This window comes from Mus caroli, unplaced genomic scaffold (assembly GCF_978045245.1).
Source record: "Mus caroli unplaced genomic scaffold, Mus_caroli_1 scaffold_13, whole genome shotgun sequence".
Taxonomy (NCBI): Eukaryota; Metazoa; Chordata; class Mammalia; order Rodentia; family Muridae; genus Mus; species Mus caroli.
Genome location: NW_028227268.1, coordinates 5,821,165 through 5,847,949, shown reverse-complemented (window position 1 = coordinate 5,847,949; position 26,785 = coordinate 5,821,165). Strand labels below are relative to the sequence as shown.

Below are 26,785 nucleotides of genomic sequence, written 5' to 3'. Positions count from 1 at the left end.
GCACCCCAATATTATCAAGTGAGCTGGGAAAGGAAGTGGGGGTGGGTGGGACCCCAAATGCCGTATCCTGAGACTGACCCCTCCCTGGCAGGCTGCTGGATGTGGTCATAGAGAGAAGAAACTGTATATGGTGTTTGAGTTCCTCACTCAGGACCTGAAGAAGCACATGGATTCCTCCCCCACCTCAGAGCTCCCTCTGCCCCTTGTCAAGGTGCCCAGGGGGAAAGTGACAGGGAAAGCCACACCCAGACTCCTGCCAGCCACATCCTGCTCCATGGCATTTCTTGGTCATTTCCACAGAGCTACCTCTCGCAGCTGCTGGAAGGGGTGAATTTCTGCCACTCCCACCGGGTCATTCATCGAGACCTGAAGCCGCAGAACCTGCTCCTCGATGGGCTTGGGACCATCAAACTGGCCGACTTTGGACTGGCGCGGGCCTTCGGGGTTCCCCTGCGCACCTACACCCACGAGGTAGTGGAGGGCAGGGGAGGAGAGGGACAGCCATACGGCATCACTGGCGAACTCAGCCACCATGAAGGATGCTGGTTCTTGTCCCCACAGGTGGTGACCCTGTGGTACCGTGCCCCTGAGATCCTCTTGGGCAGCAAGTTTTATTCAACAGCTGTGGACATCTGGAGCATTGGCTGCATCTTTGCAGAGATGGTAGAGGGGACAAGCTGGGCCGGGGGTGTCTCTCAGTGGCAGCGTGGTCGCCTAAGCTGGTGACGGCCATGGCTTTCAAGACTGCCACAAAAAACAGAAACAGACTTTGAGCTGGTGACCAGGGAGATGGCTTAGTGGGTAAAAGTACTTGCTACCCAGCCTGACAACCTGAGTTTGATCCCTAGAACCATCATGGTGGAAGGAGAGAACCAAAACTCTCACCTGACTGCTGCCACACATGCACAGTGACACACTCGTGTGTGTGCGTGCACACACACACACACTAAATCAATAAATGTAAAACAAAAAAATATAAACCAACAAATTTGAGCTAGGCATCGTAGCACATGCCGGTCATCCTAGCATTTGGAAAGACAGGACAATATCGAGTTTAAGGCCGGCCTCAAACACAAGGGCTAAGAATGCAGCTCAAGGATAGAACACGTGTCTAGCATAAACAATAACAACAGAAACAGGAGTTATGGGGGAAGGGGGTGCACTGAGGCAGGAGGATCTCCTGTAGGTCAAGGCCAGCCTGGCAGCCCACCAGGAACCTACTGCAGCTAATACTTGTATTAGAGGTGGGTTGAGGAGTGTATGGGGCTGGCTGGGGAGGCAAGCCTTGTTCTAGAAAAGATGAGAATTTTAACATAGCCCTGGGAAAGACATCTTTATTGTTTATTGTGAGACAAGGCCTCACCATGGAACTTTGGCTGGCCTAGAACTCACTGTGTAGACCAGGCTGGCTTTGAACTAACTCATAGAGATCCACCTTCCTGTCTCAAGAGTACTGGGATGAAAGGTGTGCACCAACACACCCATCTTGTGAATGATGCCCCTTCCCGTGTCTGTACCATCTATCACTAGAGTCATACAGAGCACACCCTTCTCTCCTGCTCCAGGTGACTGGCAAAGCTCTGTTTCCGGGTGATTCAGAGATTGACCAGCTCTTTCGGATCTTTCGCACCCTGGGGACCCCCAGTGAAGCCACATGGCCCGGAGTCTCCCAGATGCCTGACTATCAGAGTAGCTTCCCCAAATGGAACAGGAAGGGGCTGGAGGAAATCGTGCCTAGTCTGGGACCAGAAGGCAAGGACCTGCTCCTGGTAGGTACCAATAAACAAGGACCTAGCAGCAGCAGCAGGTCCCCTGTTTCAAGCCACCCTCTTATGTAACTAGCCAAGTGAGACTGGACTCCTCTGACCTTTGTAAACACTTGGCTTGTCTCTTGGCTCTCCTGATAAATCCAATGTCCACTTTCTCTTTCGAAACTCCTCAAAAGTAGTTAGCTTTGGCCTTGTGCCCTGGCTGTTGTCTTGTGTCTGACTCTCTTGTGGGTTTCCTGCCCCATCTGGGTGGAGCAGTTCTCTGAGCAGAGGCCACACCTCCTCCTGCCTCAGTGTCCCCCATAGCACCTCTCTCACAGGTCAGTCTCCACATAGGACTGGCTGTGCAGGGCAGCTCTTCCCTACCTGTGGACCACTGGCTCCCTACTGATGCTTCAGCTGCCTCTTGGGCCTCAGAGCCAGCCCTGTTTGCTCACAAGCCTGATGTCCCCATTTCTGTGTTTGCCCACGCTGGGCCAGGGAAGAAAGGGCAGGGCCTCCATCGAGGCCAAAGTGACCTCACCGGAAGGCTGTGTGTGCTGCCTAGCAACCTAGGATGGCAGGCACTTCCTGCTAAAGCCACTTTTCCTTCAAATGCTGTTTCCTGGCACCCTGCCTGGGTTATGTGTGTGACTACAGAGAGTGAGCCGCACAGGCCTGCCCTTAGGCTGTTAGCTCCTCCTCCACTTGCTCGTCTATCCTGCCCCACCGCAAGTGCGCACTCTTTGGACAGGGTTAGGGACTGCTGCTTACCATGAAACATCTGTTCTCAAGCAGGAGCAGGTGGAACCATGAATCACAGGCCTGGACTCAAAACTAACTGTTTAACCTCAGTTCTGGAAGCATCCAGACCTGGCTTAAAAGCTGGGAAACTCAGGCTAAGATGGTTCAGTTGGCAACGTGCTTGCCATTTAAACATGAGAGCTTGGCTTCAGATCTGCAGAACCACACAAAGCCTGGGGGTAGAGTGGCTCAGTGGGTAAGGCTCCTGAGGCCCAGTCATGGTACCTAGAGCTGAACACAGAAGCAGGAGTCTGTAACTTCACTGCTCCAAGGGCAGGATGGGGGCCTGAGACAGGGGGAATCCCTGGAGCTCACAGGCCAGCTAGCCTGGCCTATGCAGTGCTGGCAAACAAAGAGGCCCTGTTTGGGGGCTGGAGAGATGGCTGCTCTTGCAGAGTTCAGTTCCCAGCACCCACACCAGGAGTCTCATAGTCAACTCTAACTCCAGTTGGGGGGGGGGGGCGGGGGCCGGGGGACCTGATGCTTCTGCCTGCGTGTGCGCATGCGCACACACACACACACACACACACACACACACACACACACAGCTAAGAGGCAGGCAGCGGCTTCACAAAGTTCTGGGGTTAAGCAGCCTTTCAGGGGCATGGCTCTCCCTCCCCCTGGGACCTGTTGAAGGGACTTCCTCTCTACCCTAATTTCACCCAACAATCTCTCGTCCTTACCCCCCCAGCAACTCCTGCAGTACGACCCCAGCCAGCGGATCTCGGCCAAGACTGCCCTGGCCCATCCCTACTTCTCTCCTGGGCACTCCCTAGCACCCCAACAATGTACAGCGGGGCGTTCCTCCCGCTGAGAACACGCATGTGGGGCCTACCACCTCACACCCTCGCCAGCTGCCTCCCTCCCTTTCTGACTTTCTGGGGAAGAACAGACCCTGAGGGGCTTGGGTTCATGTCGTCTACAGGTTGGCAAGTTCCTGTATTGTTTGTTGGATTTAATGGAGCACTTTCGAAAGGCATGCAGGTGCTCCCTGCTTGGGGGGAGGGCGCAGAACTCCTCCGACTGACGCCAGACATAGGTGTCAGGTTAGATAAGAGACCCTAGCCCTTCGCCTTCACTGCGCAGCTGCAGAGCATGGCCCCTGAGAGAGCGTGCCCTCTGCTGGTCTTTTGGTTTAGGCTATTGGGAGAGTTGAATTCCAGGTCAGAGGACCTAGTTAAAGGGGAGGAGGGGCAGGGCAGGTCTCTGATCCTAAGATCAGAGTTTACAACACCTGAGGGTGTTCTAAGTAGGCACGTCATCAAAAATAGGCAGTTGATGTCCTTCTGTGTGACACACGGAAAATAAATGTAACTTGTTCCTGAGTTTTTGGTGTCAATCTTCGTATGAGGGACATGGTCTGACAACAAAGGGAAGCTCTCGACAGAGGGCTAGAGACAGTTCTGGCAGGAACTGAGGGGCTATGGGGCTTCCAGGGTCTCCTTTCATGACCTCCTGTTTCTCAGGCAGGTGAGCTGGGCACATCTACCCCACACAACACATACTTTTGGGGGGAAAATCCCCAAGCAGTACTGCTTCTGGGTTCACACCCCAGACACACCGACCCTGCAACCCCAAATGAGAGGAGACTCGGCACCGAGATAATTCATTTATTAGAAGCACGGGGTGGGGAGGAACAACGGAGCTTCCCATATTTGGGGACAGAGCCCAACACCACAAACGATTGCTCAGTGAGGTGGACACTCAGGAGGAGGACCCGCTGCCTCAGATTACGCAGCTCCAGGGCAAGGCGACGTGTGCATTCTCTCTCCCCCTCTGCAGAGCCCCTCATCAACGCACACAGGATCGCGGCAGGGTGGGGGAGGCCGCGCGGTAGCAGCGATAGCCTTCTAGCATGGCGGGGAGCAGTAGTAGGCCACTTAGTGGATCTTTGCGGCAGCGCCCCATGGCCTCCTTGTAGCTCAGCCTCTCCTTGGTGATGGGGTCTGTCAGATCCTTCTCGTAGCCGGATTCATCTTGCAGGAGCTGGCCCAGGTCTTCGCTGATCATCCCGCAGAGCACAGCCTGAGAGACGGGGATGCGTCCCGTCCTCTTGGGGTCAATGAGGCCCCCAGTCAGGTGCTGTACCAGCAGGTGGGGAAGCACGCTTTCCTGGGGCATCCAGCCCTTCTGGATGGCCTCACCCACCGACAGCCTCTTCCTGGTGACGGGGTCCTCGATGCCGGTGAAGGCCTTCTGAGCGTTGAGCAGTCGTTGAGTGGAGGTGTTCTCAATGAGTCCCCGCTCCACTGCCTTGTGTACGGAGTACCGTTCTCGGCTAAGAAGGTCAACAATGCCTCCCGTGGCTGCCTGGGCCTCCAACAGCTTCTGCCCAGTGATAGGATCCAGCATGTTCTTGGCCACAGCTGCCTTGATGCTACACTTGTTGTCTGTGGTTGTATCGTAGATCCCCGCGATGGGGAAGCTATCCTCAGTGAGCCCAAAAGAGAGGCCTGGGGAGAAGAAGCCGGTACTCTGGGGGCCTGGGGAACAGACTGGAGACTTGGAGATGATGGACCCAATGGAGAGTGAAGAACTCGGCTTGGTCTCCCCTGCCACAAGCAGGGCAAACTCGGAGATGGGGAGGCGGCCATCTTTGTACCTGTGGTACTCCTCTTTGGAGATGCGGCGGCAGCGGAGGGCGGCCTCGATGGAGTATTGCTTCCCGCTCTTGCGGTCCAGGAGCACAGACTCCTCCCCGCAGGGGCTGGAGGTCGTGACTTCTTCCCAGTCACACTCCAGCTCCTGCAGCTGGAGGTACTGGCCTCTGTCAATGACACCCCTCTTGTAGGCCTCGTAAGGAGACATGTCATTGCCGGTCTCCGGTTCCAAGATGCAGATCTTGGTGGAGAGGTTGGTCTCCCGGGTCTGGGTCTCCTGGTTGAGCTCCTCCCGGCTCACCTTGGTGTGCAGGTCCCTGAGGGTCCTCTCTTTCTCGTAGATCTTGTCCTTTTCCTGGAGAATGGCAGCCTCGAGGTGCGTGACGGCCTGGCTCCGCTGGGCGGCCTTCTGGCGCTCGCTCTCCGTCTTCTGGCTAAGCAGCCTCCCCTCCTCCTGTAGCTGCAGGGCTTTCTGCTGTTTCTGCTGCTCCAGCTCCCGCAGCTGTCTCTGCAGCCGCCCGCAGTCCTGGCTAGCCTGGTCCCGGGCCCTCTGGAGCTCAGCTTCCTCGCGGGACCAGGACCTCCTCAGAGCCTCGGCTCGGTCGATCCGCTCCTGCAAGCTCCGGACATCCTCCTCCCGGCCCTTGCGCGCTGCGCGCTCCCGGTTAAGGATCTCCCACACTCGGGCCCTCTCGCCCTCCAGCACCGGGTCCTTCTCGACCCTGATCACTTCCTTATATATGGTCTTCTCCTGTGATTTAGTTTTCTGGAGGAGGTCGACCTGAACCTGCAGACCCTGGCACTCCCGGTGCAGCTCGGTCACGCGGTTCTTCTCCTGATCCAGCTCGCGCCGCAGAGCTTCCGTAGACCTCTCCAGGTCGGGATCCTTCTCCAACTTGACCACTTCCTCCATGATGATCTTTTCCTGTAGGGCAGGGGGCCGCTTCTCCAGCTCCTGGATCTTCAGGGTCAGTTGCCGCAGCTCCCTTTCGGCGGCCAGCTTCTTGCTGCGGTCCTCCTCGAAGCTGAGCCTGGCCTCCTCCTCCTCAACTCTGGCGCCCAGCTGCCGCACCTCCAGCTCCAGCTGCCGCCGGCGCCCCACCTCCTCATCCAAGCTGCGGCTCAGCCGGCTGTGCTCCTCGCGAAGCTTCGGGTCCTTCTGGGTGACCACCACCTCCTGCACCACGATCTGCTCCTCGGGCCGCCTCCTCTCTAGCAGCAGCAACTTGTTCTGCAGCTCGTACACAGCATCCTCCGTGGCTCGCCTCCTCTGGACAGCCTCCCGCACCTCCTGCCGAAGCCTCTCGGCCTCCTTCTCCAGCACCGGATCCTTCTCGTGCCGCACGACTTCTTTGCTCACCATCTTGGTCTCCACCTTGGACCTTTCCCGCTTCCACTCATCGCGCTCGCCCTGGAGCCGGATGAGCTGCTCCTGAGAGCGCCCGTTGGTGTTGACCAGTTCGTTGAGCTGAGCCTTGAGACGGTCGATCTCCCGCAGCACCTCTGGGTTCTTCTCGTGCCTCACCACCTCCTGAGTCACCTCCTTATATTCCACCACGGGCTTCTGAGCCCGCAGGACCTCCAGCTCAGGCAGCAGCTTCTCTACCTCCTGTTCCACGCCGCTCTTCTTGCTGCCTGTCTCCTGCAGCTGGGCCCGGAGCCTCCGGATCTCCTGCTCTGTCTCCGGGAGCACCTGGAAGATCTCGCTGACTCGCTCCTGCAGCTGCACCTTGGGCTTCTGCTTTTCCACCACCCTGTACTTCTCCTGCAGCTCCTGCAGTTCCCTGGCCAAGGCGACGTTGTTGTTCTTCTCCTCCTCTAGGAGGCTTCTCAGCCTGGAAGCTTCCTTGAGAAGGCCCGGGTCCTGCTCTACCTTCTTCACCTCCTTCACAATGACCTTGGGCTCCACTGAGCTGATCGCCTGCTCCAGGTCTTTGATGCGAGCCTGTATCTTGGCAACAGTTTCCTTCGCCCCCTTCCTCCGTGCAGCATCTTCCTCGATCTGGAGCCTCAGAGTCTGGGCCGCCTTAACCATTTCCAGATCCTTCTCCACCTTAACCACCTCCTTCACCACGACCTTCTCCTTCACGTTCATCTCCTTCTGCTCCAGGGCTAGCAGCTCGTCCTTCAGCTCTTCCAGCCTGGCTGCGAGGATACTGTTCTCCCCATGCAACCGTTGCATCTCACTGTGGAGCTGGGTAACCTGGCTGTCCAGGCCAGGGTCCCTCTCGATTTGGGTGACCTCTTTGGTCAGCAGGTGAGGTTGCATGGTCTTCCTCTTGCCCTCCAAGTGGACAACCTTCTGGGCCACCACCTCCAGCTCGGCCTGCAGGCGGGCTCGCCTCTTGCCCTCTTCCTCCACCTGGGATGCTGCCCTAGACAGGTTACTCTCCAGCTGGGGGTCCCGGTAGAATTCCACCACTTCCTTCTCCTCCAGCCGTGCCACAGGCTGCTGGGTCCTCAGCTGCAGCAGCCGCTGCCTCTGCTCCTCCAGTTCACGCTGCACCTCAGCCACCCGCTTCCTCTCTTCCTCAAGCTGGGTCTTCAGGACCTCTGACTCTGCCGTCCTTGCGTGTGCCGGACTCCCAGATCCCTGTCTTGCGCTGTGGATGGCTTGGATGTCCTCATCAAGTTCCTTCTGTAGGTGACCGGGAAAGAGAGAGACAGTCCTGGGGTGAGCAGAGAGAACACTGGAGCCCCATTTTTCTGCACCCCACCCCTGAGGTCAGAGATCCCAGCCTGCTGTCTTAAACTTCCCGGTAGATCCTGGGCAACGGAGCTGAAGACTTGGGATACTTGAACAGGGGATTCGGAAGAGATCACTCAGATGCTATCAGGATACAAAGCAGGGTCTGGGTATCCCCAGCCCCGCCCCCTGGGGGACTGCTAACCTTCTCCAGTAGATACTGAAAAAATGGCTCGGGATAAGAAAAGCTGGCAAAGCCGGGCGTGGTGGCGCACGCCTTTAATCCCAGCACTCGGGAGGCAGAGGCAGGCGGATTTCTGAGTTCGAGGCCAGCCTGGTCTACAAAGTGAGTGCCAGGACAGCCAGGACTACACAGAGAAACCCTGTCTCGAAAAACCAAAAAAAAAAAAAAAAAAAAAAGAAAAGCTGGCAAGCCACAGGCACCACAAAGAGTTCCTGGCTTCTGCTCAACCCACAACGGAGACTTAGATGGCCTATTGCCAATGTGACTGATCTTTTTTTTTTTTTTTTCCCCCCTTGGTTTTTCAAAACAGGGTTTCTCTGTGTAGCTCTGGCTGTCCTGGAACTCACTCTGTAGACCAGGTTGGCCTCAAACTCAGAAATCCGCCTGCCTCTGCCTCCCGAGTGCTGGGATTAAAGGCGTGTGCCAACACTGCTCGGCTCAACATGACTGGTGTTAAGGCTGAGGACTATGGCACATTTCTTGGCTCTCTAAAGCTCTCTTGTCCCCACCGAAGGACTGCTTCTGGCTAAGGGAAGACTGGAAGGCACCCCCAGAGCCTGCCTGGAGTAGGCACAGTCTGCATGAACTTCTAGAGAAATCTCCATGCCCAGGCCTGTCCAGAAGCTAAGGCTGCAAGGGAGAAAGGTGACATCCGGGTCCAACCGGGAACAGGCTGTCCGCTGTTGTCCCAAGGTGGGCGCCACCCCAGACTGGGCTGTCCGCTGTCATCCCAGTGTGGGAGCCACCCCCAACCAACCAGGCTGCCCCCCCCCCACTGTCGTCCCAGGGTGGGCGCCATCTTTTTACCTTCCTGAGCATCTTTTTAGCAAACTCCAGCTGGCGCAGCTGCTGCTGCTCGGCTGCGGCAACCTCAGTGTAAGCCTTCGCAAGGTTCTTCTCCTGGGGAACAAAGTGGGGAGAGGGACAGCAGAGTCAGCTCCTGCCTGAGGGGCTGCAGGGCTGGTGCCAGGAGATGCTCAACCCTGCCAGGACCAGCCTCACCTGAGCCTGGATGCTCTCCTGCAAGGAAATCACTCTGATTCTCTTAGGGGCAGACACTGCCAAGGAGGGCTCTAAGGAGCAGCGGTAGGTATCTGCTTGCAGCTCATAGTCCTGAAGAGGAGGGAAAGCCACTTGTAGAGACTGGACCTGGGGGACCAGGGGCTGGAAGAGGGAGGGAGACTGGTGGGATAACAGGGAAAAGCTGAAGCACAAGTGCTCACCTGGAGGGCCTCCTGTAGGTCCCGGGTGAGGCGGGACACCGTGGCCTGGTCCTTCTCTCGCCCCAGGATTTCTTGTATCAGCCTCTGCCAAGGAGGAAGCAAGAGTCACAGGGGCTGGGGAAAGCTCCTTCCCCACCAGCTGGTGTCCCCAGCACACATAAGCAACAGGGACTCAGGGATGCCTCCATTCTCTGACATTCTTGTCTGATGGCCCTAGAGTTCTGTCTTGGCCCAGTGGCTCTTAGACTGTAGCTCTGGTGTCATTAGGCCACAGATCTGCTGGATTCAACTGTCCAGTGAGACCCTGAAGCTCTGAGGCACCATTCAAGCTTTCAGGGACCAGCCTCTGGAAACCACTGGTTATCCAATCATTCTGAACCCTGGGTATGCATTGTGATTTACTTAGAATCTAAAAGGAGGAGGAGGAGGAGGAGGAGGAAAAAGAGGAAGAGGAGGAGGAGGAAGAAGAAAGAAAGAAAGAAAGAAAGAAAGAAAGAAAGAAAGAAAGAAAGGCAGGCAGTAGTGGTGCAGAAGCAGCCAGATCTCTATGAGTTTGAGGGCCAGCCTGGTCTACAGAGTGAGTTCTAGGATAGCCAGGGCTATACAGAAACCTGTATCAGAGAGAGAGAGAGAGAACACAACAGAGAAAAGGTACCAAAATGCTCTGAGAAGTCCAGCTTCATTTTTCTGGGAAGGGCCCTGCCCCCACCCCCTTGAACGTCTGTCCTCGCTGATCCTGAGGCCTCCATAGACAACTTTCAGTCTGAGGGTGACCCTCTTCCAGCGGGGCTCCCAATACTGTAATGTTAAGTCTGGATTCCATCCTATACTTAGAAGAACCTTCAGGGTCTGTCCAGCTCCCAGGGACCAGAGTCCTTGGAAGAGACATTTCTCATCTATGAAGAGATACTTCTCATCTACCTGACTTGTTTTTTTTTTGGGGGGGTGGGGGGTTGAGACAGGGTTTCTTAGTGTACTCTGGCTGTTCTGGAACTCACTCTGTAGATCAGGCTGGCCTCAAACTCAGAAATCCACCTGCCTCTGCCTCCCAAGTGCTGGGATTAAAGGCGTGCGCCACCGCTGCCTGGCTCTACCTGATTTTTTTCCCTCAGGTTTTTTTCTTCAGGTCACTTGCCCTCACAGGTGTCCACCAGGGGGCACTCATATCAAGCTGGTGGCTGGCCTGTCTCTAAAAGCTGCAGGGATGGACTTCCCCAACAGGTGGTGTGCCTGAGGGTGTGGCTCTGTACCCTCCACTCCTGGTTTCTCCCCATCAGCCTTACCAAGGATGAAGAGGATCCCACCAGGGGAAGGCGGTGTTGACAACGCTGTGGAGGGGTAAGGGCCACCCCACCACTACTTCCTGATCTGACCTATGGCATCTCTTGCTTTTGAGCCTTGGCCTCATGTATACAAGCAGCTGCCCCTGCTAAGGAGGTGGCTTTGAAGAAACAGGTATCCGGAGGCCCCAGCTCGAGGCCAGGACCTGACGCAGGTAATGTCCATCCCCACAGCCTCAGCGCCTCACCTTCTGTGCTTGCAACTTGTAGGCAATCTGGCTTGGCCCGTCGCTGGGCTGCACCCGGTGGTGGGGCAGCTGCTCCAGCCAAGAGCTCAGGTTGTCCCTGCTGTTCCTGAGCTGCTGGTAGGTGAGGCTGGCATCCTGTAGTATCTTCTCCCTGCCAGGAGACAAGGTCCCATACAGGCATGAGAAGCTGGCCTCCATCCCGAGACAGACCCGAAGGCCTGAGCCTTGCAGGTAACAGAGATTGTGTCTGAGACACAATGAACGGTGCCTGTCTGGCACTCATTTCTTTTTTCTTTTTGGTTTTTCGAGACAGGGTTTCTCCGTGTAGCCCTGGCTATCCTGGAACTCACTCTGTAGATCAGGCTGGCCTCGAACTCAGAAATCTGCCTGCCTCTGCCTCCCAAGTGCTGGGATTAAAGGTGTGTGCCACCACTGCCCGGCCTGCCTGGCACTCATAAGAGAGGGAATTAAGTATAGTTATCCCCATTAGAGGCAAGAAAAGAGCCCCAGAGGGGTTAAGTCACTAGCTTGTTGGCAGCGGTGCCCGGGAACCCCTTCCTTCTACTTACCTCAAATCCAGCTGGTCCCCCACGGCGTGGTAACGGTCAGTGAGGGCACGAACCTGGCGCTGCTGGCGCGGCAGGTCTTGGCAGAACTCTTGGAAATTGTTCTGCAGTGCCCCGCACGCATGCTCAGCGGCCTTTAGCTGGCGGTGCAGCCCCAGCACACAGGCCTGCTGCTGAAGGAGTTCTTTCCGCTGGCGCTGTGGGAAAGGGAGCAGAATGGAGTGTGCCCTAGGCTCCTTGGGAGACGCAGACCACTCCTGTCTTCCCCTTCTCTCAGGAACCCTACCTGCAGCTCGCTGATCCTCTCCTGCAGTGCCCCAGAGCCTTCGGGGATGGGGCCCTCAAGTGCCAGGGAGGCTTCAAAGCCTTGGATGACCCTGTCTGCCTCCTGGATCTGCTTCTCCAGGCCCAGAGCAGCCTTGGCTCTGCGGTGAGGAAGCAACAGTCAGTCAGCTCAGTCACACACTCCAGTGCCCTCTAGACGGGCTCTCCCTGGCACTCACTTCTCCCCATAGAGGTGGCACAGGCTCTGCACATCATTGTATCTGTTCTTCACACTGTTGAGAACCACGGGCAGTTGCAGGGCAGCGGAGCCCGTAGGTTTGGTAGACAGAAACGCCTCACACTCCTGCTGGGCTGCCTCCTTCTCCGCTCCCAGACTCTGAAGGCACTGTGCTGTGCCCTGGGTCAAGGGTGGAGCAGGCAGAGGACACCGTCAGGGATTTCTGGGTCACCTAACCCTATGCCTCTGAAGGCGTGGTCCAAGTGTGGGGCCAGGCCTGCCTCTTCTTGTCCCCATGGAGATAGCCGAGGGCAGAACAACCTTTCTCAGCCCATAGCCACACCCCTGGCCTCTTCATCCGCAGAATGATGGATTGGGAGGTATATTCTGTGTATTAGATCCTTAGCAACAAGAGCCAGGCACACCATGGCCTGGCGTTGCTACTGTCAGTGTCCTGGTCACTGTCAGCCCAATACCTTGCTGTTACTTTGAGCTAAGCAGGCAGAACCCTGACTCACAGTTCACTCAGGGCAGCTACCTTCTGTCTTTCATCACAATTAATTCACCTATTTTGGTGTGGCAGGGTCAGCCACCAGCCTCCGGCATCCTGTACCAGTATCCCATCTGTGAGACCTTCCAATGATCGAGCACCCAGATTCCTCCCCCTACGCCGCCTGAGCATCCTCGTGCAGCCCATGGCTTCCCATCCCTCACCCTGGGGAAGCCCCTTCCCACTCCCACCCCTGCCAGGCTGGGCTGCCCCCCGCCCCCATGCTACCCTGTTCTTACGGCATGGCAGACAGACCAGAACAGGTTAGACAACAATGTAAATGAACATGGTTCACATTTTTAAAAATCCAAACACTAATGGTATGCTCTATTTGAACAGAAACCGGTTTGGAAGGCTAACGAGAATGCTCAGGTACCTCCAGGCTTCAGGGTTCATGTGTCAGAGACACATGGTCATCACTGGCTGACTCAGTGTTTTCATCCCTCCAGGTAGGTTTTCCCTGTTTAGAACTCTCCCACTATGGGACAGCCACAGCTCCCCTGCTGTTCCCATCACTCTCATTAGAAAAAACATTCATGTGTTAGGGGTCCCTACTCTGGGCCAGGCTTTGTCACACTTTCACCTCCGGGATGCCCAAAGGATGCGGGCATCACCCCAGAGGTAAGCAAACCAAAGTCAGAATACTGACTTGACCACGGTGACAGATCCTGTCCGGGGAAGAACCAGGATGGGAGCCCTATTTTCTGAGTCCATGGCTCAGGAGTGAGTGCACCCTCAGGGCAGGGCCCTTTTTCCTGTCCTGAAGCTCTCAAGGCCACCCACTTACCTCACAGCTGTGGATGCGGCCCTCGAGGTCCTTCAGTGAAGAAGACTGGCTCAGTGGGCTCCGGGCCCAGCTCAGAACCTGCCTCTCTATCTGCCCCAGTTCCCCATCCAGCTGGGTCATCTGTGACAGAAGCGTCTGAGCTTGTGGGTCAGCGGGGGCTGAGCCTGCCGGAGCTGGGGACAGAAGTGCTAGTGAGGGTCTTATGTTTGCCTGAGATGGGCCCTCCCTGGGTGCCTGTGGGACCTGGAGGGTGGGCAGGGCCTGACTGAGGGAAGAAGAGTCTAGTCGTAAAGATGGAGTACCTCCTATGCAGCACGCCCACCCATTGGCCCTCCCTGACCATCCTCCGGTACCCTGCTGGCCAGGCTGTAAGTGTTCCACAGAAGCAGCCTTCAGGCGGCTCTTCTCTGTAGACAGCTTCTGCTTCAGGGTCTGCAGCTCCGTGGCCAGTCTGGAGAGGATGAGAGGAGGGTGTCTGTCTATCTGTCTGTCTGTCTGTCTGTCTGTCTGCCTGCCTATCCGGCCCTAGCACCCACTGCCGCAGAGGAAAGCATTGGCCCTGGTTCGTGTGGGCATCCTGGGGTGAGCTACCTAGAGACTTTGGCCACAGCCTCAGGGTCTGGTGCTGGGATGCAGAGGCAGGCAGCTGGGGCACTTTTGGTCTCTCCTCCAGGGCCCTGAACCAGCCATGTGTATGGGTCAGCATTATCCTTGAGTGTGTACCGCTCTCCCCGGAGCAGCTGAACCTGAGGATGAAAAGGAACTCCAGTGGGATTGAGGGTTGGGGACTGCAGAGGTGGCTAGGGTCAAGATGGGTAGGTGAGACAGCAGCTGGAACAAGGCTAGAGAAGAGGTGGGAGGGGCTGGGGTAAGGACAAGGACAGGTCAGAGGTGGGACAGGTTTGACAGGGGTGGGGCTGGGTCAGGGAAAGAGTGAGAAGAGGAAGGGACAGGGTGGGGTGGGTTAGGGACTGAAGCAGTGTGGAGAGGTGGGGGACAGAGGCTGGGGTGGGCGAGAAAAGCAGGTGGGGCTCATACTTCTCCCGAGTCCCAGTCACAGATGCTGTCCACGTGCCGGGGCTGCTTGGGTGGGTTCCTGCGCTGTGGCAGTGGGGCCACCTCCTGGCTTCGCTGCTGCAGATCTCCAACAGCCCTCTCTGCTATGGCCAGCTGCTTCTCCTCTGCCTGTTGGGAACCCAGGCAACAGGAGCACAGGCCAGGCTATAGTAGAAGCCACCTGCCTCCCTTCCATCTCCCAAGAGGAGTGTGGGCTTCATCAGGGGAGAAGCTAAGTCAGACTGTCTGTGGATGGATGGAGGGTACAGATGCTGGCTAGAAAGAACCACACAGGGCCTTGTGGGAGGAAGCTGTGGGGACCTCAGAGCTGGGCCAGGCTTCTCTGGTCATATTACAGATAGCATACCGGAGTGCAGGAGGGCCAGGGTTCCTGCTGGAGCAGCCCCTTCTCCTGAGGACCTCTTTTCTAGAGAGAAAGCTCCAACCCAGAGGCAGGATGAACATGGCCCAGTGGGACTCTTACCTCCAGCTGTAGCAGGAGTTCTGTGGGGGAGCCGGAGGAGTCCCCAGTGCCAAAGTTGTACTTGGTATCCAGGTTGGAGCTGAGCTTTGCCAGGGTCTGGCTGACTGAGTCCGCCTCTTCCTGGAACTAAGGTCACTGGGTGGTCAAGGGCAGAGCCAGGGGGCAACCTACTACCCACTGACCCTGCAAAATAGCTGGAGATGGACCAGGCTAAAGTCATACTAGGATAAACTTCATAAAGTCAGGCTCATCCCAGGCCAGCTACACTCAAATCAGCTTTAAACAACAACAACAAAAACCAGAACAAAACAGATTAAATCTCAACCAGTTGAGCAAAGACCAGCTACATCTACCCAGACCATGGGACCTTTTTAAAAGGGGGTGTCCACACATGGGACATTTTTGGCTCACTGAAAATAGCTTTTAGTGTCATACGATAATATGCTGGCTTTTGTACTTAAGAGTCTGGTGCATGCCAGTCAAATCAAGTAATGAGCTATAATACCCCTAGTTATTTTATCTTCCTTTTTTGCAATAGGGGCTCACTAAGTAGCCCAGGCTAGCCTCAAGATTGTCATCCTGCTCTCTGCTCCCCAAGTGCTGGGTTATGTGTATGCCCTTCCAGCCACTGCTACCACACTGGACACCATGTGTTATGTTTTTTATTAGTAGTTTTTTTTGTTTGTTTTGGTTTTTTTTGAGATGAGGGTCTTACTATAGTCTTGGTTGGCCTTGAATTTGCTAGATAGACCAGATTGTCCTTGAACTCATACAGATTCACCCGTTTCTGGCCTCCCAGGCACCCACACACTCGTGTGTGTAACATATTCACACACAGACATACACATGTACACATAGCTTAAAATAAAATAATAAAAAAAGGAAAAATAACTCAGGGGCAGGAGATACAACACAGTTTGTAGGGTTGATAGAGAGGCCCTGGGTTCAATTTCCAGCACCACATAAAAAGATGTGGCAGCACGCGCCTTAAGGCCAGCACTTAGGAGGGTCGGAAGTTCATGGTCAGCCTCAGCTACATCGTGAGTTTGAGGTCAACCTGGGTTACATGAGACTCTGTCTCAAACTAATTAATTAATTTTAAAAATTAGAAAAATAAACCCATTTGCAAGGGGTGAGACCGACCAGGTCATTCTTGATTCCCCTACAGGGAGTTAGGCATAAAGCCTCAGCTCTGTCTTTTCAGCACCCCTTATGTGCTACGTTGCCCTTGAACCCCGCCCCCCAACTCCTCTGCAGTCCCCACCACAGTCTCACCCTACGGTAGTCTTCCACACGTTGCAGCTGGCTCTCCTGACAGATGCAAAGGTTTAGGAAATTCTGCCACTCCATCTTGAGGGCCTCCTGGTGGACCTGGAGCACGGCAGGGTGAATGCTGAAATCCCACTACACCCACCAGCTCCCTAAGCTGTTTGGGGAGCACAGGAAAAGGGGTGGGGCGTAAGGGCGGGACCCCACACCTGGATGGGCCCAACGGCCGGGTGCCCAAGCTCCACCATGCGATCTGCGTCATCTTCCAGTTGGTTTATGCTCCGCTCCTGGGCCAACAGCTCATGCTGCTTGAAGTGCTGGGGACGATTGAAGCGGGGATGGCCATGAGCAAGAAGATGGCCCGAGATGCGCGCCTCGCCCCCCCCCCCCTGCTGCCCCCGGCCTGGGCCTGTCCCCACAGACCTCATACTCTCGCCTCACGCCAGCGGGATCCGGCATGAGGTCACTCCAATCCTGCTGCAGGATGTGGCCTTGTTGATCGGCCAGGGCGCTCAGCTGCTTCGTGCAGCCTTGAAGGTGGGTGTACAGGCTGCCCAGACTCTGTCGGCGCCACGACGCTGCCTTCTGTGCTCAGGAGAGAAGGGGGTGGCAGGCCATAGTGTCAGGGCCCTCAGCAAGTGACCCTAGGGAAGGCTTGAGGCAAAGAGGTCCCACCAAGTGTAGCACCCGGTCCCAGCTCACCAGCAGATCACGGTATTGGTTCCTGATGGTGTTTGCATCCTGCCTCAGCCAAAGAGAGAAACGGGGTTTAGTGTGATGGCTCCCCACATACAGGCTGATCCCCATCAACATCGCTCCCCACTTTTTTCCTTTTCCCCTTCCCTTTCTCCCTCTTGCTCTGCCCCCTACCCCCTGTGTGCTCCAGCCCCTGCATCAATCCCCTTTATCTCTCCCTTTAAGGCCAGAATATCTAGCCTGATCGTGACGGGAGGAAGGGGGATCCACACCAGGCCGGCCGGGAATGCACCCACCGGTCCCACCAGCGTCCGCAGCTGCTGCCCGTAAGCCTCGATTTCTCTCTGCAGGATGTTGTGCTCGGCCACCTGCTGTTCCAGCTCTGCCATCCCAGGCCCATAGTGGCCCTCACGGACCAGATTCTGCAGAAGAGCCAGGTCCTCAGCCCTACCAGGAAGGTCTGCGTCCTACAGCCCAGAAAGCCCTTCCCACCCCCACCACCACCCACAGCCACCTGTGCCCTCCCCACAGCAGGAGAGACAGAGTGGACAGGCCGGGTAAGCAGCCCGGGCGAATGGCAGCTGCTCCCCATAGTGGGGACATGACTGTTCTCATGTGGCCATCAGGACTAAGGCTCTGAGTCCCATTGGTTCCCAGGATTCAGGCCTCACACTGTACTCTTGTGTTATCTGTAGCCCAAGCCTCAGTGACTGCTGCCTGGATGTGTCCAGCCAGTCCTAGGAAATGCCCCTGCCCATGGTCCCTAGTTGCCATCACAATGTATCAAAGACAACTGCTCAGTGTCCTGTGACTTGGTATGTCCACTGTCCACCCTATCCCAATCCCCCCAGCGGGAGCCTTTCACCTTCCCAGGAGGCCCCCACTTGTCACTATGACCCAGCTAAGTCCTTCCAGCCCTCAGTGCCTTCTGGAGGAAGCCTCCCCTCGACGATCCCAGGTTCTAAGTTAAAACTCCAGTAGACACCATTCTGTCTTGCTCTCTGACTGCACCGGGTGTGGCTCTGAGCTCCTTGAGAACACATCCTTGTATGGCCGCCCCTGACCTGTTTCTGCTCCAACACACGCGCCCAGTCGACCCTGGGCCCCACATCTGGCGGCAGTACCATCTTCTCATACAGAGCACGGTACTCCGAGCACTCCTGGGTCACCCGCTCATGCAGCTGCTTGATGCTGCCAAGGAAGAGACGCCTGGTGGTCAGCGCTGGGCTGCGTTCTCCGGAGATCCCCCCAACCCCTCCACGGTGAGACCAGCTCACTCACTCTTTCTCAATCTCCTCAGCCTGTGGGTGCTTGAGCCGCCGCGCCTTGTCTACATCCAGGAAGAGATCTTTGAGGAGTACCTCCGCTTCCTTCAGGTTGCGGCCAGTCTCCTGCTGGTGCTGTAAAGCCTGGTTCTGCTCACCATTCTGCCGATCCTGGTGAGACATGACCCACGTGCAGGGCTCCAAGACTCACAACTTCCCCAATGTTCTTGCTGACCTGCCTCTGCTGGACTGAGCTCTCCCCACCAGGCCCTGGGGCTAGTTGGACCAGCCCACCTTGGGGATCACCAAGCAGAAGGCTAGGGCATCCGTATAGCAGGTGGCGAGGACACCTAGGTCAGATAGCAAAATGTCCCTCTGACTCCCAAAGCAGGGAGCAGGGTGCAGAAGGAAAGCCCTCCCTTGGGCTGTGGTGGGCTGTGGACAGATCTCTCTTCACAGGAGACCCTCTGGGGCCTCTCTGGCATTGACCCTGGGGCTCCATGCCCCTCCCCTCCTGTCCTGACAGAGTCCTTACCTGTTGCAGTTTCTTCTGTGTCTCCAAAATGTCTCTTTCCACCTGGTCAGCGTTGGCTTGCATGCGGGAGATGAGCAGAGCCAGTTCCTGGGTTGCAGCCCTGGTGGATTGTCCAGGCCAGAGGACAGCCATTATGGAAAGGCCCTCTGTGCCAGCCATGTAGGACCCGCTCCCCCATCTCTCACCCCGACCTTCCCTAGAGAAAAGTCCATGGTCTGAGCTCTGAGAGGCTCAGCCTTAGATGGAGGAGGAGGGTACCGTCCCCTGTAGAGGGTTTAGAAGGTGAGAGTCTAGGACTCTGTGTGGCTACAAAGCATGGCTACCTCAGGTGCTCCAAGACCTGCCCAACGCCTGCCTGCTTCCTGGGGTGGTGGCAGGTGGCCCAGAGAGAAAGGAAATTACCTAGGACCGCCTATCTGGCTTCAGGAGAGGCAAACTGCTGACTGACTGAGGCCAGGGAGTAGAGGCAAATCCCCAGCCCCAGCTTCTCCCCAACCCTACCTTGTTTGCTTCCACTGTTCTTCTTGCCCAAGGGGCTTCAGCAGTAAGGAGATTTTAGTGACTCTCTGGAGGAACCAGGTAGGGAGAGGCCAAGAGATGGTTGGGGTGCCCCAGTATCCTCCTGCTGACTTAGGAACCCTGAGGAAGCCTGTTGCTCGGTCCCCAAGCTTCTCGCCCATGCAGCTTTCAGAGGTCCTGCTGTGTGCCTGTGTTCTGGGGGTGTGAATCAGGCTGCAGCTTTCAGAGTTCCTACTGTGTGCCTGTGTTCTGGGGGTGTGAATCAGGCTGCAGCTTTCAGAGTTCCTACTGTGTGCCTGAGCTCTGGGGGTGTGAATCAGGCAGACCTGAATAGGTACCCCTGTGAACACAACACCCTGCAGGAGTCACACTCCCTCCGGCCACAGGGAAGTGTGAGCGCCAGTGAAGAAAATTGTCTAAGTCTGTGGCCACGATGGGTCTGGTCCTTCTTATGAGTACTCAGTACATAGCCAAGGTTGGCCTGGCTCGTCATCCTGCCTCTTCCTCCTCCTCCTCCTCCTCTTCCTCCTCTTCTTCCTCCGCCTCCTGAGGTATTGAGTCCATAGGCATATGCTACCACATTTGGGTTTACTTATTTCATTTTTTTTTTTTTTTACCTTAAAAAGACAAACAACAGTAGGGCAGTGGTGGCGCCCGCCTTTTATCCCAGCACTCGGGAGGCAGGAGCACTTCTGTGAGTTTGAGGCCAGCCTGGTCTACAGAGTGAGTTCTAGGACAGCCAGGGTTACACAGAGAAACCCTGTCTCAAACGAACAAACAAAAATACCCTTCCCCTCTCCCAAACCTCCCACAAACAACAAGAACCCACAACAACTAAGGCTTATTCTATATCCCAGGCTGGCCTGGAACATACTGTGTTGTCCAGGCTGGACTACCAAGTTCTGGATTACTGGTGTGAGACATGGGTTCTTTAATATCTTCAGCACAGGTTTTGTTCTGCTCCTATGAGACAGGACCTCACTATGTACCCTTGGCTAGCTCAGACTCACTATATAGCCCAGGCTAGCCTCAAATTCATAGAGATTGCCTGCCTGAGCCTTGAGTGCTAGGATTAAAGTTGGCCTGTGCCACCATGTCTGGCGCTGAGCACAGAGGTCTCCTAGGTACTTAAAGAATTAAGCCATGGGAAGCATCCAGCTCAGTGCCTTGGAGTCAGCACCCAGTATGTATCATTTTATTTTTATGTGCACGGATGTTTTGCCTAAATGTATGTCTGTGTATCATGTGTGTGCCTGATGCCTGTGGAGACCAGAACAGGATTCCCTGGACCTGAAGATGAATGTAGAATCTGGGAATTGAACAGAGGTCCTCTGAAATAGCCAGTGCTTTTAGCCATTAAGCTATCTCTCCAGGCCCCAATCTCACTGTGTGACCCTAGCTGGCCTAGCCTCCAACATACAGATCCGCTAGTCTCTGCCTCTGGAGTGCTGAGATTAAAGGCAACGAGTTAATTTTTATTGTATGGAAGCAAGCACCTTCAAGGTAGGGATGCCAGTGTTTTGCTTGCAAGGCATTCCCAGAGGCTAGGGCAGTCCAGGCATAAAGAAGAGCTCAAGGAATTGACACCTCTGAGGGGATCAAGGAGGACATGTGAATGAAGTTACAGGAGTCAGGGACTGGAGACCAGGAGGCTTCTGGGACTCCAGGGAGAGCCCAGCCTCAAGTTGGGCCTCCTGACAGAGATGCTTCCGCTGGGAGCTATGCACCCCACCCTGGGCTGGGCTCAGTGCCTCAGGGAGACAGGTCACTGCAGTGAGAGTCTTAAGCACTGTCTTTCCTGTTGGCCCAGATGCCCAGCCTCTGGGTTGGCACCCTGATCCCTGTCGAGGTAATGGGTACCTGGATCTTTGCCTTTCATCTACACTCTTATCTTGATACCTCTGCACCCCGACCGACACCTGAATCCAGGCAGGCTGCCACCTCCTAGAGAGGGCTTGGGGCCAGTGAGTGGGATGAACGTGGTCAGGTCTCTCTGCAGAGAGCCACTGATAAGAGCATGGCACCACCACCTCCTCTCACCCCCATGAGAAAGGCCTCCTGACTCTTGAAGGAGACAGACAAGACCCAGAGTTGGGACCCGAGGGAAAGTGGTTTAGGTGGGGTGTACTCCAGCTCAGAAAGCCCTCTCTTGAGCCTCTTACTCCTGCCCATCCTGAATCCACACTCAGTCCAAGACTTAGCCAACACAAGTGCACCATCAGGGTTGCATGTCAAAACAGGGAGCCAGATTCTTCTGGTCCCAGCCATCCCTCCCGCACCTCTGAAAGGGCACCATTCCCCTGTGTCCCCCACATCCCTCATTTGCAGGAGAATGTGGGTGGCAGCAGGCTATCCATCCCTTGCTCAACTTGGGCCACAGGCAGGAGAGAGGCCCTTAGGCCTTTAGCCTAAGGACACCAAATGCCAGAACTGAGCTCTGCCGCCAACAGGTAGTTGAAACATACCTGGGCCCTGCACCACCCTGATTCCAGCACCGCTACCCAGGGCCCCGCTCACCGACTGTGCTTGTTGGGGGAGCCTTTGGGGGACCCCTTGGCTGGGGAGCCCTTGGGGGACCCCTTCCCCTGGGAGCCTTTGCTCAGCCCCTTGAACATGGTGGTGAAGCAGGTGCCGGCTCAGGCTGGGCTCTCCTGGGAGGAGGGCGGGAAGGCGACGCGCGTCTTCGCTGGCTGGCTACTAGCCGGGCTCTGGGGAGGTGGGGCGGCGGTCAGGGAAGGCAGTTTCTGGGAGGCTCCTCCCTGCAGGTGCGGTGTCTCGCCAGGCCCGGCCCGCGCATGCCCCAGCGCCCGCCCCGACGTGCGCAGCCAGCTCCTGCACAACCAGTCTGGGAGGAGAGGGCACAGCCCAGGGGCGGGGCGCCCGTACGACTCCCACGGAGGTTTGGACTTGTTACACCCACATGCCCAGCCAGAGAGCAGGGATCACACCCAGGTGGGGAAGTGGCCAGGCTGGAGCACCGCGAGACAGACTGACTCAAGCACTTGTTCAGGTCCTGGCTCAGCGGGTCCTAGAGCCGGGGTTAGCCAACTTCAAAGGCTCTTGCACAGAGGTCCACTATCAACCGGGCCCCCACCCATAGCTCGGCCTGCCAGGAGAGGTGGAGAGGTGGGGCCACCCTGGACCTTGCTCTGTCTCCCACGGAGCAGCTAGTAGACATTCACATCAGACAGCTATCTTTTTTTTTTCTTTTAAATTTGAGAGAGGCTTTTGCTCTGTAACCCAAGCTGGCAACCATGGCAACCAACCTCCCTGCCTCAGCCTCCCAAGTGCTGTCATTACAGGTGGGAACCACCATAACTGCTCTCGAATCTATTTTTAAAATGCGGGTGCCACCCAGCTGGTTCTCCATGTTCAGATAGGAACTCAGACTAGCTTCTGAGAGGCCAGGCTACCCAATGCATACCTCCTCGAGTCACGACCAGAATTGATCAGCCCTGTAGCGGAGCCCCAGCTCTCTGAAGTCCACAAGTACCCTGCTTGTTACTTTGTCTGGTTTCCAGGTAGAAAAGCCACTGACTAGTCCTTGTGGTTTCTACGAAGTCAGACAGACTGTCTGATGATCACACTGTCTTAAGATTTAGTGGCATGGGGCTGGAGAGATGGCTCAGTGGTTAAGAGCACTGACTGCTCTTCCAAAGGTCTTAAGTTCAATTCCCAGCAACTACATGGTGGCTCACAACCATCTGTAAAGGGATCTGATGCTCTCTTCTGGTGTGTCTGGAAACAACTATAGTGTACTCATATAAATAAATCTTAAAAAAAAAAAAAAAAAGATTTAGTGGCTTGTCTCTCACATCTGACGCCAAGTCAACTCCTATTTCTAGCAGGGCCTCGGAGCAACAGAAGAGGCCCAGCCGTCTTTTGGCTGCATCTCACCAAGAAGCTACTGAGCATGGCCACTGAAGTACAGAGAAGATTCCATTTTCAGCTCCTGAAAGAGGTTGCTAGTGGCAAAGGGAGCTGAAGAAGGCAGAGGAAGGACCTGGCAGAGCCAAGAGCCACAGGAAACGCAGTGGCCTGCGATGCCCACTGCTCCAGGCACAAAATGATTAGTGAGAGATGTCATCAGGGGTGCAAACCACTCAGCCTTGTCCCAGCCCTCCTCCGTTTCAATCCCGGTGACAATTTCCTTCTAAACACTAATGTCACGCCTGCAATCAGCTCTCCTCCCAAGGGGCTATTTAAGTGACTGCATAGCCCAGAGGTCTGCACTAACTACCACCTTCCCCCACCAGCCCGGTGTCCACACAGCTGTCTTCACCTTTGAGACAGGGCACTTCCCGGGAGGCAGTAGCTGTGGGAGGTGGGGTGGAGTGGTGGAAGGTGCTCAGACAGCAGCTGCTCTGAGGCTCTAACTCCTTTCCAGAAGCCCTTCAGGCAGCAGCCAGCACTGTGGTGGCCGAGCACAGCGCCCAGGCTCAAGGGCTAATTGACTCACTGCAAGAAAAAAAAACAAGAGCTGACCTCCTGGTGTGACTGTCCACTGTCCGAGGAAATCAAATCAGCTCCCAGCGGAGGGCTGGCCAGCTGCAGGCAGGAAGGCTCCTGGCTCTGATCCGCCTTGTTGTGGCTGCTCCCCATCTGAACATGCCTAAACCAAAGTGAGATGTCTACTCCAGGTTCAACATTTACACTGTCTCTCAAAGGCTTTCCATAGAAAAGGACAAAATGTCGAGCTCTTTCCCAACATTAATGATACGTCGCAATGATGCTTTAAATATATTGAGTTAAATATATTAATCCTTCCCACACCACACCCCACCTTTTAAATTTTTTTTTTATTTTGGCTTTTACTATTAGGGATGAAGTGCAGTTTGGTAGAGTGCCAGCCTAGTGTTCATGAGGCCCTGGGTTCGATATCCAGAGCTGCATAACCCCAGTGTGGTGATCCTTCCAATTCAAGACTGGATCGGTAGAGGCAGGAAGATCAGTAGATCAAGCCTATCTCTGCCTATTTATTAAGTTTGAGACCAGCCAGAGCAATAGGAGGCCCTGTCTTAAAAATAAATAAATAAGCATAAATAAATAAATAGAGGGCTGGAGAGATGGCTCAGCAGTTAAGAGCACTGGCTGTTCTTGCCAAGGACCCAGGTTCAATCCCTAGAGCCCACGTGATGGCTCACAGCCCTCTGTGACTCTAGTTCCAGGGGATCTGACACCGTCCTCCACCCTGAGCCTTGCATGCCTGGTGTGCACAGGAAAGGATGCAGCAAGACACTCACATAGAATTTAAAAAATAAAATTTAAAATAAGTAAGTTGGCTGGGCAGTGGTGGTGCACAACTTGAATGCCAGCACTCCGGGAGACAGAGGCAGGCGGATTTCTGAGTTTGAGGCCAGCCTGGTCTACAAAGTGAGTTCCAGGACAGCCAGGGCTACATAGAGAAACCCTGTCTCGAAACAAAACAAAACAAAACAAACAAACAAACAAATGAATGAATAAACAAACAAATAAATAAAATAAGTAGCTCTGTGACTCCTAGCAGGTGAAGCTTGTGTCCATAGCTCATGCTGGATCTCTCTGACATACGGGTGGGTGGCTGACCATGCTTGCTATTCCAGAACCTGAGAGAAGGATCAGGAGTTCAAAGTCATCTTCATGATTGAACTCCACGAGGCTGTCACAAAACAAAACTCTATGGCACAAGCCAGTAATGGTGATGCATTCCTATAATTCTGCTATTTGGGAGGCAGAGGCAAGAGGACTGACGCAGAACTGGATGCCAAGACCCTGTCTAAAACAGAGAAAGAAACAACCAGAGACTTAGTAGCCTAGCTCTGACCTACCAGTTGAACAGGGCAGACCCCAGGGGCCCGCCTACAGCCCCGTGGGACATGGTGGGACATGGTGGGACATGGTGGGACATGGTTTCTGGTCCTCCCTGCCCCTTGCCCTGCTTCCTCCTCTGTGGATCCAGGCGTTTGAAAGCAGCTGCGTTTCCCAGTCCCTTTCTTCCCCTGTGACTTCAGTGGCAGTGCATTCATGTCCCTAATCTGCAACTCCAGGCTGAGGTGGGCAGCTCATGTGAATCCATAGTGGGCTCTGAGGAGGGCTGAGGAGACTGAGAACCATGCAGCACAGCTAAGTACAAGACCAGGTAGGCCCCTGGGGAGCACTTGGCAAACACACCAGGCCTCAAGCCTCCCCTAGCTCAGGAGCCCTTTCAGCGGGCCTTGGCCCCTGGGAGCAGATGGTGGCAATTAATTCTCTTTCCCTGGAAGCAGGAAATTGCCCTTGGTTTGCACATAATCCGCCGCCTGACCCTTGGACAGCCCGAATGCCCTTTCTTTCTTTGTGCTCTCTGGCCAACGAAGCCATCCACCGACCAGGCCTAGAGAATGCAGCTAGGCGGGGGAGTTAGAGAAGCCTCCTTCCTTCAGTGAGACACACCAGGTTGGGCCGCAGCATCCGCATGGCCGCCTGGGGGAGGTTCTTTTGATGGTGTGTCTATAAAATGGAATGCTGGAGGCATCAAAGGAGGCACAGCCCACCTGACCGGGGCATCTGAAGTGTGTGGAGGGAGGGCAAGCTGGATGCTGCTCTTCCTTTGGGGTCTTCTACACCAAGGGACTGGAAGCAGAGTTTAAAACCTAACCGGGGCTGCCAAGGCTCTAATCACAGCACTCGGGAGACGAACCACGGTGGAAGAGTGAACCTTGAAAGTTGTCCTCCGACCTCCACACCCACACCACAGCATGTGCGCACCCCTCCTCCAGGAAGGGTAAATTAAATATGTCATATAAAGTTGTTGTTTGTTTGTCTTTTTATTTTGGGGGTTTTTAGGGGGCTATGGAGGGGTGAGACCTACATGAAACTAACAATCTCTCTGTAGACATTTGTAGAGCCTTTCCTGCGCAGAGGATGATACAGAGAGGAAGTCAGACAGGCATCCAGAGGGTTTCTGCCTTGCCCTGAAGTGTCCCTGACCATAGCTTTTCCCAGGCTCTGCAGACCTCTGGCAGCCATCACGCAAGTGTGTCTAATGCTAAAGGAACAGCAGGTTAGACTTGCAACTGGTGCTATCCAATATATTCTCTGGAGCCTTGGAGCATCAGCAAATTCTACAGCTAAATCTGCTTTCTGTCTCCTTTATAGCAACAACTGTCTTCAAGGAATAAAAACACCTAATAAATCCAGGGCAGCACATCTCTTTGCTATCTTTGGGTATTTTCTCAGCCCTCTGAACGTTCAGAGTTTCAGGCAGCAAGGGCCCGCTCTGCATCCTGCAATCAACTAGCTTTTCTGTGGTATTAGGTGTGTATGGTCGCGGCACCTGAGAGTGCGCAGGGTCCTTCTTTCCAGGACATGATGAAGCCAGCACCCCAGCTTTTTAGGAAGAAGTGCTTCCTGTGGTCTAAGGCCACTGAGGGACAAGGATTGCTCGGTCATAAGCTGTCAGCTTACTGCTCTATCATAAGCTGTCAGCTTACTGCTCTGGTGAGACCCTCAGTTGCTACAGGGAAGGATGCAGGCCTGGCAATGTCCCACTGCAATCAGGAGTTCCAAAAGTTTACTCTTGATATGAAGTACTGAGGGAGAGGCATACATCAGGTGAGGGCATGATGGGAAAAACACTCAGGAGTTTCTAAGTCCCCCCCACCCCCCCGCACCAGTGTCCCTTGTCCAAGCAGAACCCTGTCTCTCGAAGTGTCCCATCGGGTAGACTGGAAGCTAGTGAGTGTTAACAGGGATGGATTCTCTC

General features: G+C 55.2%; 2 protein-coding genes across 2 annotated transcripts; one reads left to right on the top strand and one right to left on the bottom strand.

Annotated features, from left to right (window-relative positions):
• The first annotated feature begins 91 nt into the window (after positions 1-91).
• On the top strand, positions 92-3,817 carry Cdk3 (cyclin dependent kinase 3). Its single transcript, XM_021177929.2, has 5 exons — positions 92-211; positions 301-471; positions 562-663; positions 1,566-1,769; positions 3,244-3,817. The coding sequence occupies exons 1-5, from the start codon at positions 128-130 to the stop codon at positions 3,364-3,366; spliced, it is 684 nt and encodes a 227-aa protein (XP_021033588.2). The 5' UTR covers positions 92-127; the 3' UTR covers positions 3,367-3,817.
• A 330-nt stretch (positions 3,818-4,147) lies between these two features.
• Evpl (envoplakin) lies at positions 4,148-21,742 on the bottom strand. The gene is made up of 22 exons (XM_021177821.2): positions 21,580-21,742; positions 18,544-18,643; positions 18,025-18,179; positions 17,808-17,934; positions 17,040-17,165; positions 16,750-16,788; positions 16,471-16,632; positions 16,257-16,364; positions 16,054-16,149; positions 14,779-14,904; positions 14,277-14,423; positions 13,830-13,984; positions 13,592-13,689; positions 13,239-13,411; positions 11,903-12,081; positions 11,686-11,824; positions 11,403-11,596; positions 10,834-10,984; positions 9,306-9,389; positions 9,085-9,195; positions 8,890-8,982; positions 4,148-7,790 (listed from the first exon to the last, which is right to left on the bottom strand). Exons 1-22 carry the CDS (start codon positions 21,675-21,677, stop codon positions 4,344-4,346), a joined length of 6,108 nt encoding a protein of 2,035 aa, XP_021033480.1. The 5' UTR covers positions 21,678-21,742; the 3' UTR covers positions 4,148-4,343.
• Between the last annotated feature and the right edge of the window lie 5,043 nt (positions 21,743-26,785).